Below are 18914 nucleotides of genomic sequence, written 5' to 3'. Positions count from 1 at the left end.
GGCTCTAAAAATCAGAATATTGTTTTCAGGATAAGCTTTCTGTTCTACTCAACAGAAACTCTATTTTAAAACTGTTGCTTGTTTTAAAACTGATGCTTGGAGAACTGTAGATGAGCTGTCTTAGAATGGGTTCTCAAATGATTTTCAAAAGGCTGCACCAACAAGGAGCAGGTACACATTGTCTGAAGGAGACCTAGTGAGAAGTGCATTGTAATTTCAAGTCTACACGCTCAACAATGTATGCACAGTACTGCGTAGCACAAATGGAAGTCTACAGATTTTTTAACCATATAGCAGACATCCATTTCCCTTCCAGTCCCGATAGCCTGACAACATTTGTCTGTGCTAATAGGGCATCTCTCAGTTCCACATATGAAATTCCCATGGAATGCAAGGTAAGAATGTGTCTCAAATCACTTTTTTTGCTCATTCAGAGAAGCAGCAAAATTCTACAGATATCACTATGTAGCTCCCTTAATCTACAATGATACAGTAGACCATTAATTCTTTACTATACAGAGCCCTGAAAACATTATAACTTTTAAATCCATACCAGCATTGCAGATCCTATGATAAACAATGGCTCTATGCAAACTTAGTATGCTGTGGTTGGGTCTGTACCCTTGTAAAACATTTATTGGCTCAATCTTCAAATATGTAAATTGCCATGACCAGTAAAGCTTTAGAGAGGCACTGTGGACAATACTTTACACTGTCATTATATGTTTATTGTATATATCAACAAATATTTAATTCTTATTTGTAAATCTGTGGTTTAGTTACTTCTGTGAACTTTATTAATTTTGCATGGCAACCTTACCCTGGTGCAATTCGTTTCATGGGAAAAATTAATCTCTGACTCATTCTTTTTAATCTTTAGTCAGAGATTAAAAGATTAATTTGGAAATGAAAGAATTAAGAGAGAACAGTAAGGATGGAATGGAAGGGCATTAAGTGGAGGGAAACAGAAGATGGTTTGATTTTTTTTTCTTTACTAGGGCCACTCCTTCCCAATGGTTTACTATAAATACATTTCTAAGGATTATTGATGAAAAATAATTGTATTATTTATTTTACAGCTATTCTAGTTTATTTACTCATCTGCCTGCAGACCAGACCAGCGTTATGCAAGCCAGAATTGATGAAGTGGTTAAAAGAGTCACAGGGAATGTAATGAAGTGTGGATATGCCTAACAATGAAGCTTCTACCATTTTCTAACAAACAGTTGGTTATCAGTCTTGATTAGTCTGGTTAAATCTGAACAGCACTGGTAGCTATGGCTGTTGAATAAGATTTTCTGGACACTAGAAAGTTACATGTGACCAAAGGCCAGGTGTGGATGTGGTTTTTGAGAGCTTTTACATTCTCATCAAGTTCTGAAGATATCATGGGAAGTCCTGACCTAAATTGACCATTCCAATTCACCCAACTTTGGGGAGTTTTCTTTTTCCATGTGGCTTCATTTTTCTTTAAATACCACCAAATGTTGACTGGTTTATGTGAATTTAGAAGGCATTTTTATACCATTCTACCAACATGATTTCATCAACAGGTACCTAGAATATACTTTTATTCTACTTTGTCTGACTTAAAAGCTCTTTCTGCATTATAGAGGGATTCCTGGAGAAAGAGGTCCAGCCTTGAATCTTCTTGAGAAGTTCAGGGCACACATCATTCCCACCATACGTATCGAAAGGATATACAAGATGAATGAGCAATATTGCCTTTCTGTTTTTGTGTAGGTCTCTTTGGTTAGCTTAACAGCTAATGCCTTGGGCTACTCAGAACTTGGTGCGATTAAATCCCTTAGGACACTAAGAGCTTTGAGACCTCTAAGAGCCTTGTCGCGATTTGAAGGGATGAGGGTAAGACAAAATGAAAGAATCTGAAATAATGCATGCATAGACAGAAACAATGCATGCAGAATAATCAACAACAAATCCATGCAGAAATGCTACACTATCATCTTATATATTTTACATTTATCACTAACATATAAGCAAAAGGCTTCATCTGCTTATATGAATTTATGTGTTATTGCACACATTGTTACACTTATTTAAGCTCCTTGGCCTTTCACCCTACTTCATGTTTTCCTGGAGGGCACAAGGATTTATCAACTGCATCAACTATGCAATGCTACTACAAAACTAAATTTATCGCATACAAATAAATCCTGCTATAGTCAGAACAGTTATAAAAAACAATACTTCCTCATAAAAGTGTGTGCACGTATACACACATGTATTTCATACAAGTATAGAATATCATGCATACTCTATCAAATGTCTTTTAACCTTCTATTCTGTAAATATTAATTGGGACTTTCTGTTACAATTTAAAAGTTTTATAATTAATTCCTATATTAATAAGTAAATTGGCAGTGTTAAAATTCCTTCTCTCTTTCAGATTAGAACTATTGCGTTCTATTTAAGACAACTTTTCTAGTATATCAAAGATGGAGCTGATTTTATGATTTCTGGCCTCAATTGGTTGGTTACTGCTTTCCATATTGATTTTTAAATTTTGATTATAATCTATAGAGCACTAAGCAGCCTGAAAACATATTGGAAGACTTTTGCTGACAGAGTTGGGTATATTTGAGAAGTTACTGTTCCCAGCTGTTTGTTATATCAGTTACCACAGCTGATACCCTCAGCTGCCCTGCTGGGCTCTCTGTCTATTCCAGTGCAAAGTCAGATGGATTAGTTTAGTCACTTTAGTGCACTGAAATGGACAAAGACCTTATGTATTCTGCTATGACACGAAAGCTCTAGAAATGTTTCTCTCAGGGGCAGTAGTCAACCACTGGGGATGGTAGATATTTCTAGCTCCAGCCACAAGAAGATGTCTGACTTACAGCTTCAGGGTCCATCTGTCTGCCTTGGACATATTGCCATAGATCTAATCAGCAGATGCACCTGAGCTGAAACCCTATTGCTGTAATTAAAAGGGATCCTTGTGTGAGCTCCCTACTGCAATCACTGATCTCTAGCACTGCAGGTTATGAGCTGATTAGCACGTTTATAAGTCAACTACAAATTGGTGAGCTTCTGAAGAAAATGTGATGCTTTATGTGTGTGGAAAGTAAAAGACTTCACCCGAAAAGGAAACAGGCTTTGATGAAAGATTATAAATGCAAATACAAAATACCACTTCCTTGCCTTCAACAAATTTCTGGAACTTTGCTGAAGTAAATTTGAAAATTTGGGATGCCTATATCAGATATAAGGCCTACCTAAAACCTCAATAGCATCTCATTAAAAAACCTATTAGCTCTTTATGACTTTAGCAAAAGAAATAATAAAAAATAATGAAGTTAGATAACAGCAAACTAGAAATGTGGCCTATATTTTTATTAGTTAGGCAATTAACCATTGAAGTTATATATGGATACGATGAATTTTGCCTTATTTAAAGTAATTAATTTCAGGCTTAATGTCTTTAAAGATACAGTAGCTCAAGTTGGTAAAGAAATGAGTATGTGAAGATTTTAAGGTCTGATACATGGAAATTCAAAATGTCTGTTCATAACGTAGCAATTTCATTGGTGTTTAACATCTATGAATGGAAAACATGACAATATAGTATGGTGCACATATTTGGATAGGCACTTAAAATTAGAATCGTGGAATCATTTAGGTTGGAAAAGACCTTTAAGATCATCAAGTCCAACCTAACACTGCCAAGTCCACCACTACCCATGCCCCTAGGCACCACATCTACCCATCTTTTAAATACCTTCACAGGTGGTCCCTCAACCACTTCCTTGGGCAGCCCGTTCCAATGCTTGACAATACGTTTTCTGAAGAAATTTTTCCTAATACCCAATCTAAACTTCCCCTGGCACAATCTGAGGCCATTTCCTCTTGTCCTATTGCCTGTTACTTGGGAGAAGAGACCAACACCCTCCCCGCTACAGCCTTCTTTATAGGTAGTTGTAGAGAGCAATAAGGTCTCCCCTCAGCCTCCTTTCCTCCAGGCTAAACAACCCCAGTTCCCTCAGCCGCTTCTCATGAGACTTGTGCTCTAGACCTCTCACCAGCTTCATTGCCCTTCTCTGGACACGCTCCGGCACCTCAATGTCTTTCTTGTAGTGAGGGGCCCAAAACTGAACACAGTATTCGAGGTGCGGCCTCACCAGTGCCGAGTAAAGGGGGATGATCACTTCCCCCTGTGCTGGCCACACTATTTCTGATACAAGCCAGGATGACCTCTTGGCCTCCAAATTACTTCCAGTGAGCATTACACTTCGTGTATACAAGCAAGACATCCGTTCTAGACATCCAAAATTTTTAATCCACTATACTATTCTCTAGGATCAGAACTTGTGCCTGCCCAAATTAATAATTAATAGAAAGCATTGCCCGTGCATCTTCCCACCACTGCTATTGCCAGGGGAAATACACTTTAATTTGCATTTGGGACTTCATGAAAGTAGCCTGTGGGAGCATAATTAATCTGTCTATTCTCTGACTCAAGCAGTATCACTCATTGCTGTATGGTGCTAGGCACATACTACCTTTTTTTTTAACCAGTAAACAATGCTTTTGATGTCTTTCTAATGCTTTTGCTGCTTTCACTTGCTGTCAGACCTTGCCCTGTTTCCTAACAAACACCCCTACTACTAGTGGAAGCTAAGAGGTGTCTGGGTCAGTGTTTTCAGTGATGCTCAACAGTATGTTTTGAGTGTCTTCAAATGATTCATATTACAAGCCAGTCCTACTATAGCTTCAGGACTCAGACTAAAACAGAGAAAGTAGGTCAGCTGTAGAAATCCAGCAATTAAAGAATAACATAACTGGACCTGCAGCTGTAGCAGAAAGAGGAACAGAATTCTCGGGTGTAATGAGACTGAAAGCTCGAGGACAAATATTTTCACTTCATTAACTACCCCTTTATATCTCAATAATTATTCCTGTTGGATGATATTATTACATTTAAGAAATCTACTTATATTTTTATAAGTAGAAGAATTGACATAACTAAATAAAAATGATGTAAAAATAATAACTAATATATATTTGGCAAATATTCCCAAATTGGGAAAAAAAATGATGTTGCCATTTATATTCCAATCAAACTTCCCACTAAAATCAGTGAATGCGTGGATTTCCAATTTAAACTAATGCGGCATTATTATTAAACTATTCCTTTGTTTAGGTCAAGCTACTCCTCATGGCCTTCCACAGTCATGTCATCACAAAGCTGAGAGTACACGTTTGTCAACATAAGACAGCACTGTTGAAATAGGCAGAAGTGATTTATCCATTAGTCAGGGAATGCTCTTGCCTGGCTGATGAGTGATAAAATGCTATATTATTTTTGCTTATTGATTTATAATATGTATTGCTTAGGAGAACTTTAGTATGAGTAAGAAACTATTTCGATTTTTTTTTATTTCCACATTAGAAATAAAGACTTACTACAGCATGTGATTTAAAATATGTAGCAAAAAAAAAGCATGGAAGCTTTGGATTTCATCAGCCATTCTGTGGTTTTATAGAGTCATTGAGTAATTTATATTGAAAGGAACCTCATTTGGTCCAGCCTCTAAACTTAACACAATGACAATTTCATTGAAATCCCATAGGATGTCAAATATTGTCCAAAGTGTGTATGTCCCCAAAGAGGTATTATTTTGGCAGGAATGGAGCCCTGAAAGCAAAACAAATATTTCTCCTTTCCTTCAGCCCAAGTCTACTATGTGGTATACATGGTTGTGGTTCATCACCTGCTCAAAATTCAAAGACTTTATTTTCTATTCTGTAAAATGGCAAGGGATGAAAGGTGATCTACCTAGATGACTAATTTTACAAGTAATTGATTCTATGCAACCTATTAATTGTAGATATAAATGTAATACCAAAATATATTACAGGCTTAAGCTACATATTTGTATTTTGAATAGAAACAAATAGCATAGTGTGCTAGAGGATCTGCTGCAGTACCTACGTAATATAAACTAAATGAATTATAAATAATCTGATCTATGTAATACCTAATGTCCTGCATGTTTAAGACAAAATCTTCATTAGGTTCTAAGGATCTGATTCAGTTGTTTTGGCAAATTTGGCAGCAGTGCTCCACAGTTATTAAATTTTATATTGTTAGACTTACTTAGAAACAGATTTAAAGTACAAGTTAACTATGTTAGCAGTTCATTAATTTCATCATTAAAGAAATCATTCTCATTCATAATGGACCTACTTTCTCCCTAAGTTTATTTTCTTTGCTATTTTATTTTTATTCTGGCATGTTTTTAATCATCATTCATCATCATACATGAACTCTTCATGTTTTTATTTCCTGAAGCCTGATTTTCCCCAAAATTTATTTGGGAATTAAATCAAGTCTCTTCCTTCTTCAAGTCTTATCTGCCACTTGCCTGAATACTACCAGCTTTTCTGTGCTCAGATACTCAGCTGGTTTCCTGGTTTGAACATGTATGCTTTTAGGATTTTATATATAACCATCCAAATGAACATGCGTACCTCCCTGAGTTTTCTTTAATTTAAAAGAAGTCTGAAAATTACTTTTAAAAATTTGGTCAATAATATTGATTTGGACTGTTTATCCAGTAAACATGTAATAGAAAAAAGTTTGTTGTTTTTGATGAAATCCATCATTAGAAATATTATGGACCATTTTCTGCTCTTTATGTGTTTTTCCTTCTAATTATGTCAACATTTTATCTTTTCGGTATACTGCTTTTCTTACTTCTTACTCTCAACAATTAAAAAAGTGTAACACAGATATTGGAATTAAGATAGAGTGTTGCATTTAAGAAATGTTGATGAAGCATTTGTATGATACTGGTGCCTGTGTTCTTACACAGTCTCTCTTTGGTTTATTTTGTACTCTAGGTGGTTGTGAATGCCCTCTTAGGAGCGATTCCATCCATTATGAATGTGCTGCTTGTTTGCCTTATATTCTGGCTGATCTTCAGTATCATGGGAGTAAATCTATTTGCTGGAAAATTTTACTACTGTGTTAACACTACAACTGATGAGAGATTTGATATCAGCCAAATTAACAACTACAGTCAATGTGAGGAGCTCATAAAAAACAATGAAACTGCCCGATGGAAGAATGTGAAGGTTAACTTTGATAATGTAGGCCTTGGTTATCTTTCTCTGCTTCAAGTGGTAAGTCACCATTCCTTAATTTCTGTTTCTCTTTCTATACCTCATTTTTCATTGTTTCTTTCATAGAATCATAGAACAGTTTGTGTTGGAAGGGACATCTATGACGTGAAAGGTCATCTAGTCAAACCGCCCTGCAATGAGCAGGGACATCTACAACTATATCAGGTTGCTCAGAGCCCTGTCCAACCTGACCTTGAATGTTTCCAGGGATGGGGCATCTACCACCTCTCTGGGCAACCTGTTCCAGTGTTTTGCCACCCCCATTGTAAGAAATTTCTTCCTTATATCTAGTCTGAAACTACCCTCTTTTAGTTTAAAACCATTACCCATTCTCCTGTCGCAACAAGCCCTGCTAAAAAGTTTGTCCCCATCTTTCTTATAAGCCCCCTTTAACTACTGAGGGGCCACAATAAGGTCTCCCCGGAGCCTTCTCTTCTCCAGGCTGAACAACCCCAGCTCTCTCAGTCTGTCCTCATAGAAGAAGTGCTCCAGCCCTCTCATAACTTTTGTGGCTTTCCTCTGTACCCACTGCAACAGGTCCATGTCTTTCCTGTGTTAAGGGCTCCAGAGCTGGATACAGTAGTCAAGGCGTGGTCCCACCAGGGTGGAGTAAAGGGGCAGAATCACCTTCCTTGCCCTGCTGGACATGCTTCTTTTGATACAGCCCCAGATACGGTTGGCCTCTGGGTGTTGAGCACGCATTGCCAGCTCATGTCCAGTTTCTCTTTCACCAACACCCCCAAATCCTTCATGACAGGGCTACTCTCAATCCCTTCATCCCCCAGCTTGTATTGATAGTGGGGGTTGCCCCAACCCATGCGCAGGACCCTGCACTTGGCCTTGCTGAACCTCATGAGGTTCACATGGGCCCACTTCTTGAGCTTGTCCAGGTCCCTCTGGATGGCATCCCGTCCCTCAGGTGTGTCAAGTGCACCATTCAGCTTGGTGTCATCTGCAAACTTGCTGAGGGTGCACTTGATCCCACTGTCTATGCCACTGATGAAGATACTGGTATCTTCAGCACTGGTACTGCTCCCAGTACAGACCCCTGAGGGACACCACTTATCACTGATCTCCATCTGGACATTGAGCCATTGACCACTACCGTCTGAATGTTACTGTCCAACCAATTCCTCATCCAACAAACAGTCCACCCATCAAATCCATACCTCTCCAATTTAAAGAAAAGGCTATTGTGGGGGACCATGTCAAAGGCCTTACAGAAGTCCAGATAGACAACATCTGTAGCTCTTCCCTTGTCCACTGATGTAGTCAGTCCATCATAGAAGGCCACTAAGTTGGTCAGGCAGGACTTGCCCTCGGTGAAGCCATGCTGACTGTCTCAAATCACCTTGCTGTCCTCCATGTGCCTTAGCATAGCTTCCAAGAGGATCTGTTCCATGATCTTCCCAGGCACAGAGGTGAGGCTGACAAGTCTGTAGTTCCCAGGGTCCTACCCTTTTTAAAAATGGGTGCAATATTTCCCTTTTTCATTCACCAGGGACTTCACCTGACTGCCATGACTTTTCAAATATTATGGAGAGTGGCTTGGCAACTATCCCAGCCAATTCCCTCAGGACTCTAGGGTGCATCTCGTGAGGTCACATAGACTTCTGTATGTTCAGGTTCCTCAGGTGGTCACGAACCTGATCTTCTCTTAAAGTGGAAGGGATTTTGCTCCCTCAGTCCCTGTCTTGTGGTCCATCCACTTGAGTGGTGTGGGAAGAGAGGTTGCCAGTGAAGACTGAGGCAAAATAGTTGTCAGGACTGCGAACTCCACCAGTGCGTGATCACTGCAGCCCAGGCTGCCCCCAATCCTTGATGTCACTGATTAGCTCACTTGCGTTGGTGACCAACAGGTCCAATATTGCATCCCCTCTGGCAGGACTGTCTATTACCTAGCTTAAGAAGTTATCCTCCATGCATTCCAGGAGTCTCCTGGATTGCCTACAGCTCACTGTGTTCCTTTTCCAGCAGCTGTGGGGGTGGTTGAAGTCCCCCAGCAGGACGAGAGCCTGTGAGCGGGATGCTTCCTGTAGCTGGAATAAGAAGGCTCCACCAATAAGCTCCCCTTGATTGGGCAGCCTGTAGTAGACACCAGCCATAAGGTTCCCTTTGTTGCCTCAGTCTCTTATTCTTACCCATAGGCTTTCAACCTGCTTGCGGCTATTCTTCAGAGACAGCTCTTCACACTCTATCCATTTCTTGATGTAGAGGGCAACGCCTCTGTCCCTCCTTCCTCTCTGTCCCTTCTGAACATCCTGTAGCATCAATAGCCACACTCCAGTCATGGGATTCATCCCACCAAGTTTCAGTAATGGCAACTAGGTCGTAGCTTTCTAGCAGCATGGTGGTTTCCAGCTCCTCCTGTTTGTTGGCCATGCTGCGTGCATTGGTGTAGGGGCATTTCATCTGGGCTGTCAAACGTGTCACCTTCTTAGAGGAAAACCCCTTAATTCCTCTGAGGTATTTCACTGGTGTTTCCCCGTTGGCTCCTATTATTTCAGGAGCCCCTGGCTCACCTCTGTAAGACTTCAAGTGTGCTGCAGTGTAGCCAGCACATCTCAGGACAACAGGCTAAGGTCCGTTGCATTTACAAATCTTGTCTCTCACTTCTTGGTTTGGAATTATAAGGTGTGGGATAAATTCATGACTCTACAGAAATAATACAAAGCATAGAGGCTATGCTGATTATGAGAAAAAATACATAATTCAAACCTAATTTACCTTAGCTGCATTGAATCTGTATCAAGTATGCCTACTTTGCTTATACAAAGAAAATAAGTTTTATATCAGGTATTAATCATAATTGATAAAAGTTCTTAACAGATGCTGTGTCTTCTATAGTCAGATACTAGAATTCGCTTACAATTCTCGTATATGAATAAAACATATAATAGAAGGCAAGAGTCACCTATTAACATTGCATTGTGCTGGTGTTTATGATGAGCCCTAAAGACACTTAAGCTCTTAAACAATGTTTCTGACAAGCCATTTTCCAGGAAAAGCATGAGGTAAACACCAGTGTTCTGTTTATAGGCTACATTTAAAGGATGGATGGATATCATGTATGCAGCTGTGGATTCTCGTAATGTAAGTATAGTCCCTTGACTGCATTTGTTTTGACTGTAGAGCTCCAAGATTTAACACTGTAATTTTAACATCTTTCAGAAATAACAGTAAAAATGAGAGAACAAGGTGTTATTATAGTTTTGTATTTAAAGAAGATGGAAACCATAGGAAAAATACAAGAGACAAAGAAAGCAGAGTAGTCCTAAAGGATTCCATGTTCTCCACGGTGCAATAGGGCCAAATTTCCTGTATTTCACAGCAGACTTAACTATTGCCATGAAACGCCTTTTCCTCCTCTAATTTTGCACATTAAGGCATTATTTACATTTGGAAACAGGGACCGATACACAGCTTAGAGATTATTTTCTTTAACATCGATCTTTTCTTTTAAAGTTGAGACTTTCACTGTGGTCTGCAAGCCACCTGACTCCTTTCTTCAGGGCACCGTTCCTATTCTTAACTCGGGCTGTACATTTTCTTACCCTTTTGCCTTCCCCTTGCTCTGTTGGTGCAAGTTGTCCTCTAGTTCTAAGTAGACAACTGAATATACTATACTGGTAAAGCTCCAGCTTTTTTGGTAAGCTACACTCACAGCAGGATGCCTGTTGTAGTATAGTAAATGTGCATAGTTGTACCAAGAAAATATGCTTTATTTTAACGTGGCTTGCATGCCTCTCTTCCGCAATCCAAGGCAGTTTCTTAAGTACCTATAGGAGTGAAAGCTCTAGAAGCCCACATCAGGAGCCTCCTGCAAGATATACAGAAAAGTTTGCAGCTTTACAAGCTGGTGTTTCTGGTTGTCTGTACACTCAGACGGATGGTACTATACTAGTTTAAACCAATTGTTTCTTCAGTATTTACTCTACGCTCATATAGGCCAGTTAAATTTTATAAAATGAAATATCAAGTTTGATAGCAAAGTCCTTTTTCGAGAATGTAACTTCATAGATTGAAGATCAGTGGGATGGCTATGTGGGAACTTTACCATAAGAAGCAAAGATCAGAGTGAGAGCGCCATAAATTCTGTCTACCAGATATTTGATTCTGTGCTCACCATCAAACTAGGGCTTAGTTTCTGTGCCTTTTTTGCAGGTTTTGGATCAGCCTAAGTATGAAGATAACCTGTACATGTATCTTTACTTTGTCATCTTTATCATCTTTGGATCATTCTTTACCTTGAACCTTTTCATTGGTGTCATCATAGACAATTTCAACCAGCAGAAAAAGAAGATAAGTACTTCACCATTATTCTGAAAAGAAAGCTAAAAAAGTGCTTATTTTTGGTCCACACACAATAACTTTATTCATAAAATACTATTTTTTCATTTTATGATAAATTAATATGTTCTCTGCATATTAAATACATTAAATTATTAAAGCTTACTATTTGGCTTTATGTGGGTTTGACAGACAAGCGACAGCATACATCTGTCTGTGGTTAGTGAAATACCCAATGTCATCTTTGTAAAGATGTGGATTTGGTGCTGGAGTCTCTAATAGACTTATGAAAAGGCTAACCACTGAAATAGCTAAAAGTAGCTATAAAAACTCTTAGCTATCTACCTTCATGCCTCAGAGCTTAGCAGTGTAGATCTCTGCACTCTAGTAATAAACATTGTATTATCTTTATTTGAACTCTTTAGTCTTTGTATTTTGTCAACACTGCCTCAAAATGTGTCAGTCTTTCAGCTGCAGAACTTACCTAAGTATCTGGCCACACAAAGTGTTATTGGAGTGGTGGAAGTGCTGTTGGATCCATGTGCTGAAATGGGTTGAGATGGAGAGAAATTGGCTTTTATTCTCTACTCCACATAGTAGTTCCAGGATCTCCTGCTTCAAGTCCTGCCCCAGTGGAGGGAGAAGAAGAGTTTGTGAAATATGACCGTCTGGATACCTTCTAATTCTGCTTTGGTATCATAGATGTCAGTTCTGAAATTTTGCCAAAATTTACTCTAGAGGAAAAACAAGAGAAGGGGATTGCAATATTTTATTAGTTTGTGCCTCTGTAATAAGTGATGGAATTTAGTAGAACAAAGAAAAAGCCCCTCTCCTTCCTCTGTACCTCCCCTCTCCCCAGTGAAAAACAGAAGTCTGCTACAAACAGTGCAAATTCAAGAGCCTCTCAATAAAACATCGTAAACATTGAGTGCAATATGTAAAGCAATTCTGCTGTTACCCAAGTGCTGATAATCATGATAAAGGGGAATTTTATGTCTGTACTAACTTTTCCCACAGATGAGAATGTGAACAAGAGCGATTATTACTATTCAGCATCTTTGTTTATAAGTAATTGAGATATGTGATTGTAACCAGTTTTTGTCTATTTGGTTTACTTTGGAGGTCAAGACATTTTTATGACAGAAGAACAAAAGAAATACTACAATGCAATGAAAAAATTGGGTTCAAAGAAACCACAAAAGCCTATACCTCGACCAGCAGTAAGAATAAGTCTTTTATGTTATTTTTACATTTGTTTAAAAATGGGATTGTTTCAAATATGTCTTAGGCTGAATTAAGTTGTAAGCTAAAAAAACAAGTGATATAAGAAAACCCTTATTCATCTGAAATATATTTTTTTCTCTTTTGTAGTCTGAATATGGAGGACTCTTCCCCTGCTTCCCACCCCCCACCCCCCATTTTCTCTCTGCTGATGGCAATGACATTTTATGTGACTTTTTTTCAAAGCACTGGTTTGACTAGAACAATTAAATATGGCTATGTATATGTCAAAATATGTGAAAGCCTTAGGGCACAGGCTTTTTAAGTCATCGAGGAAGACTCTGAAACTGCTGTATGGGGGCAAGTTACTGTATCATTGCCTGAAAAAAAAAGTCCTTTTGACCCTCACATTGCTGTTGCACAATCCACACAATGGTTTGCTCTCCTGAGCAGAGCTACCCTAGCACTACAGAGCAGGGTTTGGCTGGGGCAGAGAGTGATTCCAGCTCTGCAGTTCTACTTTGGATGGTGGAAGCTGCTCAGTGGCCGGTCCAGCCATCAGTAAATTCTCTATAGCTGAAAAATGGAAGATACTGTTTTAAAGGTTATTTTGGTGGCATGAGGAGCACTGAACTTAGGGCTTGAAAACTTTACAAGTTTTGGGGCAAATGAAGTGCTATTAACTCTCAGCCTGCTCACCCCCACCCCACTTAGTTTTTTTTCAAATTTTGCCAAATAAGCATTCCGTTAATAGTCTGTGTCACAAAAGGTTACAGTGAGCTGGTTCAGGGTGGCAAAGTCACCTCTGCAACTTTAGAAAAAATGCACCATGCATATTTTGAAATCATCCCTTTAATGCTTATAATCATAGTAGTTGCATTTCTATTTAATTTGTGTTTACATGTACAAACTGGAAAATTCATACAAATAGAAGGCTTCATGGAAGACATGAAATCCCCTTCATACTTGATTTAAATAATTCATAGCAACTTCAAAAAAGAAATTTTACCCAATGCATATTGTAATTAATCTTATTTTTTCCCCCCCTCAGAACAAATTCCAAGGCATGGTCTTTGATTTTGTAACAAAACAAGCATTTGATATCAGTATCATGATACTCATCTGCCTTAACATGGTCACAATGATGGTAGAAACAGATGATCAGAGTGAAGACATGGAGAACATTTTATATTGGATTAACCTGGTGTTTATTGTACTTTTCACTGGAGAATGTGTCCTGAAATTGATTTCACTTCGCCATTACTATTTTACTATAGGCTGGAATATTTTTGATTTTGTGGTTGTCATTCTCTCCATAGTAGGTAAGAAAAATTTTTATGAAATGTCTGATTCTGTGGAAACTGAATTGGCATGTAAAGTCTATATATATTTTGGTTCAACATTGTCACAGAAAGTCTGACCACAATTTTTCTTTCTTCTGATTTCTTATTTTCCATAAAATAACTGAACAGTATAGTAAGAAATTTTATAGCAATAGGTTTCATACACTCTCACATTTCTATTAGTTGAAATTAGATCTTTATTCAAAATTCAGTAGAAATTGCTCAGCATAGAAACAAACCCATAGATGAAAGGCAATTTTGATATAAACTAACACTGGCAGTTGCAGGAAAAGAGTCCAGCAATCCAAAATCCAAGAGCAAAGTCTGTGTGGGACTGTTTTTAGGCTAGCAAGCAAGCACCCCGGACAGCAGGGTGAAACCCTCAGCTTACTTCAGAATTTTGTTTCATCCTGGGAGGTTTTATGCCTGAGCTACAGTGAACAACCAGAGAAACAGAACTGAAGCAGATGTAGTAAAAAATACATGGCTCCGCTAATCTTTGCTTTATCTAGAGCAGAAAACCTGAAAGAACTTGACTAAAAATTCTGTCATTCTGACTTCTCAGAACTCCTTAACATGCAAATTGGTTTTGCTATTTTTGTACGGAAGCAGGACGTAGTTATTTTTCTGCTTTGAGGCGCATAATATAATGCTCAATTTTTCTACTCTTCAGTGAGTTCTAAGAAGCCTTTTTATTATCAGTTTGTTTATGTTTGGAATTGCTGTGTCATTAATGCTAAACTTGTGGTCACATTGATGCAGTTTTTTATATTGGGTTTTATGGGTTTCCAAAGCATACCAAACTGTAAAGGTTTTGTAAAAATGACTGAAGGGCTAATTTCTAAAATGTGTTTAAATATCCTGTTCTTCTTAAGTTCTACAATGTTTGTAGTATAAATATTTAGCAGTGTTTTTTAAAATGTAATAATATTCTTTACTAATTTAACTTTTTTTTCTCTAGGTATGTTCTTAGCTGAGATGATTGAGAAATATTTTGTATCCCCCACACTATTCAGAGTGATCCGACTTGCCAGAATTGGTCGAATCCTGCGTCTCATTAAAGGCGCGAAGGGAATCCGCACTCTGCTTTTTGCTTTGATGATGTCTCTTCCTGCTTTGTTCAACATTGGTCTGCTTCTGTTCCTGGTCATGTTTATCTATGCGATATTTGGCATGTCCAACTTTGCCTATGTTAAAAGGGAAGTTGGGATTGATGATATGTTCAACTTTGAAACGTTTGGCAACAGCATGATCTGCCTATTTCAAATCACCACATCTGCTGGCTGGGATGGTCTGCTAGCCCCAATTCTTAACAGTGGGGAGCCAGACTGTGACCCCCATAAAGATCATCCGGGGAGCTCTGTGAAAGGCGACTGCGGCAACCCTTCTGTTGGGATTTTCTTCTTTGTCAGCTACATTATCATATCATTTCTGGTAGTGGTGAACATGTACATTGCCGTGATTTTGGAGAACTTCAGTGTTGCTACTGAAGAAAGCGCTGAACCCTTGAGCGAGGATGACTTTGAGATGTTCTACGAAGTCTGGGAGAAGTTTGATCCTGATGCAACACAATTCATAGAGTTCAGTAAGCTATCGGATTTTGCAGCTTCGTTAGATCCTCCTCTTCTTATAGCAAAACCAAACAAAGTCCAGCTTATTGCAATGGATCTGCCCATGGTAAGCGGCGACAGAATTCACTGCCTTGACATCTTGTTTGCTTTCACAAAGCGTGTGTTGGGGGAAAGTGGGGAGATGGACGCCCTCAGAATACAGATGGAAGATCGTTTTATGGCAGCCAATCCTTCAAAAGTTTCCTATGAACCAATTACAACCACATTAAAACGGAAACAGGAGGAAGTATCTGCTGTCATTATTCAGCGTGCTTTCAGACGTCACCTTTTAAGGCAAAAAGTTAAAAAAGTTTCATGTATATTTAATCAGGAAAAAGGTAAAGATGAGGATGATCTGCCCATGAAAGAAGATATGATTATGGATAAACTAAATGAGAACTCTACTCCAGAAAAAACAGATATGACCCCATCCACAACCTCCCCACCATCCTATGATAGTGTAACAAAGCCAGACAAGGATAAATATGAAAAAGACAAATCAGAAAAAGAAGATAAAGGTAAAGACAGCAGGGAAAGTAAAAAGTAACACAGAATTCTGTTTGCGATAAACTGTTTACAGCCTGAAAAAGTATGTATTTGTGTCAACAGGACTCCTGTAGGAGGTATATGCCAAACCGACAGTTTTTACATATATAAATATATATATAATTATATATATATATAAAAGGTCAGTGCCTATAACAAGACAGTGACCCCTCGTCATCAAACTGCAACTCTGTAAAACAGGGTAACATCTTGACAGGAGGTTGTTGTTTTTATTACCAGCTGACACTGCTGAAGAGAAGATAAATTGGCCAATCAGACTGTAGGGACCAGTTAAAAAAAAAGGTGCGAGCCTATGAATCTCTGTGTTTAACATGAAACACGCAGTACAAAAGTTGTATCCACTGTTTGCATTTCAACAGCCACATTTGCCATATTTTTACAAAAATCAGTGTTGGTGAACTTATCATTTTTTAATTCACAGGTTGTTTACTATTATATGTGACTATTTTTGTAAATGGGTTTTATGTTGGGGAAGGGGGTATGAGAACCAGGTGTTCTGCTCTCGGATTCTCTATAATGTACAGACAGAAGTGATTTGCATGAAGGCATGCTGCACTTGTAGTTCATGCATGGAAAAACATGACGTCGCACAAAGCAGCAGAGTCTGACTACTTCCATGTTTCAGGGTGGCTCTATATTTTGAGGTGCTTAATAACAGTATCCATCTAGTATCTCATCCAGACAAATCTTAATGTGCCTGTAAAGTCCCATAGAGTCTACAATAATAGAACAGATGTTTTATTTTTTCATAAGTCATTTAACAATAGTTGAACGAACTCTGCATAAAAAAAGAAATTACTGAGGGGCGTAGAGTCCATTTTTAAGTATTCTTCTGTAGAAAACAGCTTACCTGAACTCGGGAAATTGAATTTACCAAAAACCCGCAAAAATTAAGGATTATGAAGTTGTTCTGCTTCACCCTGCAGTATCGTTTAGCCATCTTCTGCTCTCAGCAAGGTTGACATTGTATGTGTTGATTAAAAAAGTACCGTCTATGTAAATAGTTATTTTATCCCGTGGTGCATGTTTGAGCAAACAAATAATGACCTGTGCACAATATTTATTGCATCAAATATGTACCACAGTAAGTGTAGTTTGCAAGCTTTCAACAGCTAATATGAAGTATTCCGTACCATTATAGATAGTTTGGAAGCTATCACTGATGCATGTTTATCTTGCCTTTGCTGCTGTAATTTTACTCCTTCCACTGTTAAAAGTCTAATATGGGAAGCCATATCTCAGTGGTTAAGTGAAACAAATTGTTCAATTGGTCATCATTCTTTCATGACATCAAGCAATAGTTTGCAGCTATTTAAGAGCTTCTTGCTTTGCATTCTAAAATTTTAAGTGACTACTGTACGGTGTATAGTCAGACTGTACAGGATATGTTGCAAACTGCTTAATCTGTTGACAAATACATGGATAGAATTTTCTAAGAAAATATAAATATTGTAAAAAATACCATTTTATTTTATTTTTCAGCGTTTTGTACATAAAATAAGAAATGAGAATTATCTTCAGGTTGATGTCACTGTCACTTTTGTTACTTTCTATCCATAGCACTTTTTAATTCAAGAACTTCACAAAATAAGAAACAAAGGAACGAATGGGGTAGCTTTAGGTTTCTGCTTTTTTATTAGTACTGTATTTTTGCACACATTTTAATGTGAAATAAGTTTCAAACTGAGTCCAAAATGCACTTGCTTCCAAATAGATATAACTTGTAATTGAAATGTGGTGGGGAAGATTTGTTTAAAATTCTAGCACTGCCTGCATCAGAAGTTTCAAGGTAGTCTTTTTATTCATGAAATCTTTACCAGTGTTTGTTTACATAGACTATTCTTATTCTTGTCGATTCATGCTGCACTAGAACTGTTCTAAATATAATATGGGATCCACGATGTTTTTTTTCCACAGGAATTAAATAGCAAACTTGTATAATTGATCACATCAGGACATTTTGTGTTTCTTACACAAACAAAAATTCAATGTTGACTCCTCCTTTTACAAAAATATTGACTTGTGTGTCGGTGAACTGCATGCAGGAAAATGCTATTACCATAAAGAACAGTAAACCACATTACAGTTGAGCCAAAAGAATAAAGACTTTCGTTTTTTATTGTATTTAATTGTTCTGTCTTTGTTTTCATCACTAAAAACTATTGACTATCAAGAGGTGCTACAAAAATAAAATATGAAGATATAAAATGTTAGAAATAAGGAGCAGTGATTAAAACTCATAATAATAGATTTGTGAAAAGTAAAAAATTGAAGCCGTATGCCTTTGGAAAGATCTTTACTATGATCTTCAGGTTATTAATCCTAGTTAAAGCTATTCTATAGTAGGATAATGCTTATGCGTACATGATGCTTAAACCCTTTTTCCATGTCAGGTATTCTAAGACAACTAGAAAAATATATGTTAAAAAAAGCTATGTAGCTATCAAGGCTGCGAACCAGTATGTATAATTTCAATGATACTTTACATTTGAAGTGAAGAATTATCTTTGTGTTATAAGAAAAATTTTGTTTGATACATAATTTAAAAAACATTTATAACTTATTTTGCTTTAAGACATGAGGGGTAGAAGTCAGCAGAAACTTTGCTAGAAGTTTTGGTAAAACGTCAAATTCATAGGGTTTTTTTAAACTTAGGGTGCTGAATGCAATTATAATGTGAAAAATACTATCATTTTAAACACCTGTGGTGCATTTACAGACAGTACTTTTCTCC

The 18914-nt window shown here is 37.7% G+C and overlaps 1 protein-coding gene across 4 annotated transcripts in view; it reads left to right on the top strand.

The window, feature by feature from the left end:
* Positions 1-18304, top strand: part of SCN2A (sodium channel, voltage-gated, type II, alpha subunit) — an 80034-nt gene extending 61730 nt beyond the window's left edge. For all 4 annotated transcript variants that reach the window (XM_009894603.1, XM_009894606.1, XM_009894605.1 and 1 more), the window contains 7 exons: positions 1744-1866; positions 6868-7149; positions 10189-10242; positions 11314-11451; positions 12555-12659; positions 13712-13982; positions 14965-18304. In XM_009894603.1, coding sequence (XP_009892905.1) covers positions 1744-1866; positions 6868-7149; positions 10189-10242; positions 11314-11451; positions 12555-12659; positions 13712-13982; positions 14965-16160 — 2169 coding nt within the window. In that variant the 3' untranslated portion in view covers positions 16161-18304. The remainder of the gene's footprint in view (positions 1-1743; positions 1867-6867; positions 7150-10188; positions 10243-11313; positions 11452-12554; positions 12660-13711; positions 13983-14964) is intronic.
* Positions 18305-18914: the final 610 nt, after the last annotated feature.

This window comes from Charadrius vociferus, unplaced genomic scaffold (genome assembly GCF_000708025.1).
Source record: "Charadrius vociferus isolate BGI_N301 unplaced genomic scaffold, ASM70802v2 scaffold161, whole genome shotgun sequence".
NCBI classification, from domain to species: domain Eukaryota; kingdom Metazoa; phylum Chordata; class Aves; order Charadriiformes; family Charadriidae; genus Charadrius; species Charadrius vociferus.
The sequence above is the reverse complement of the archived record's forward strand: the minus strand, read 5'-3'. Positions and strand labels throughout refer to the sequence as shown.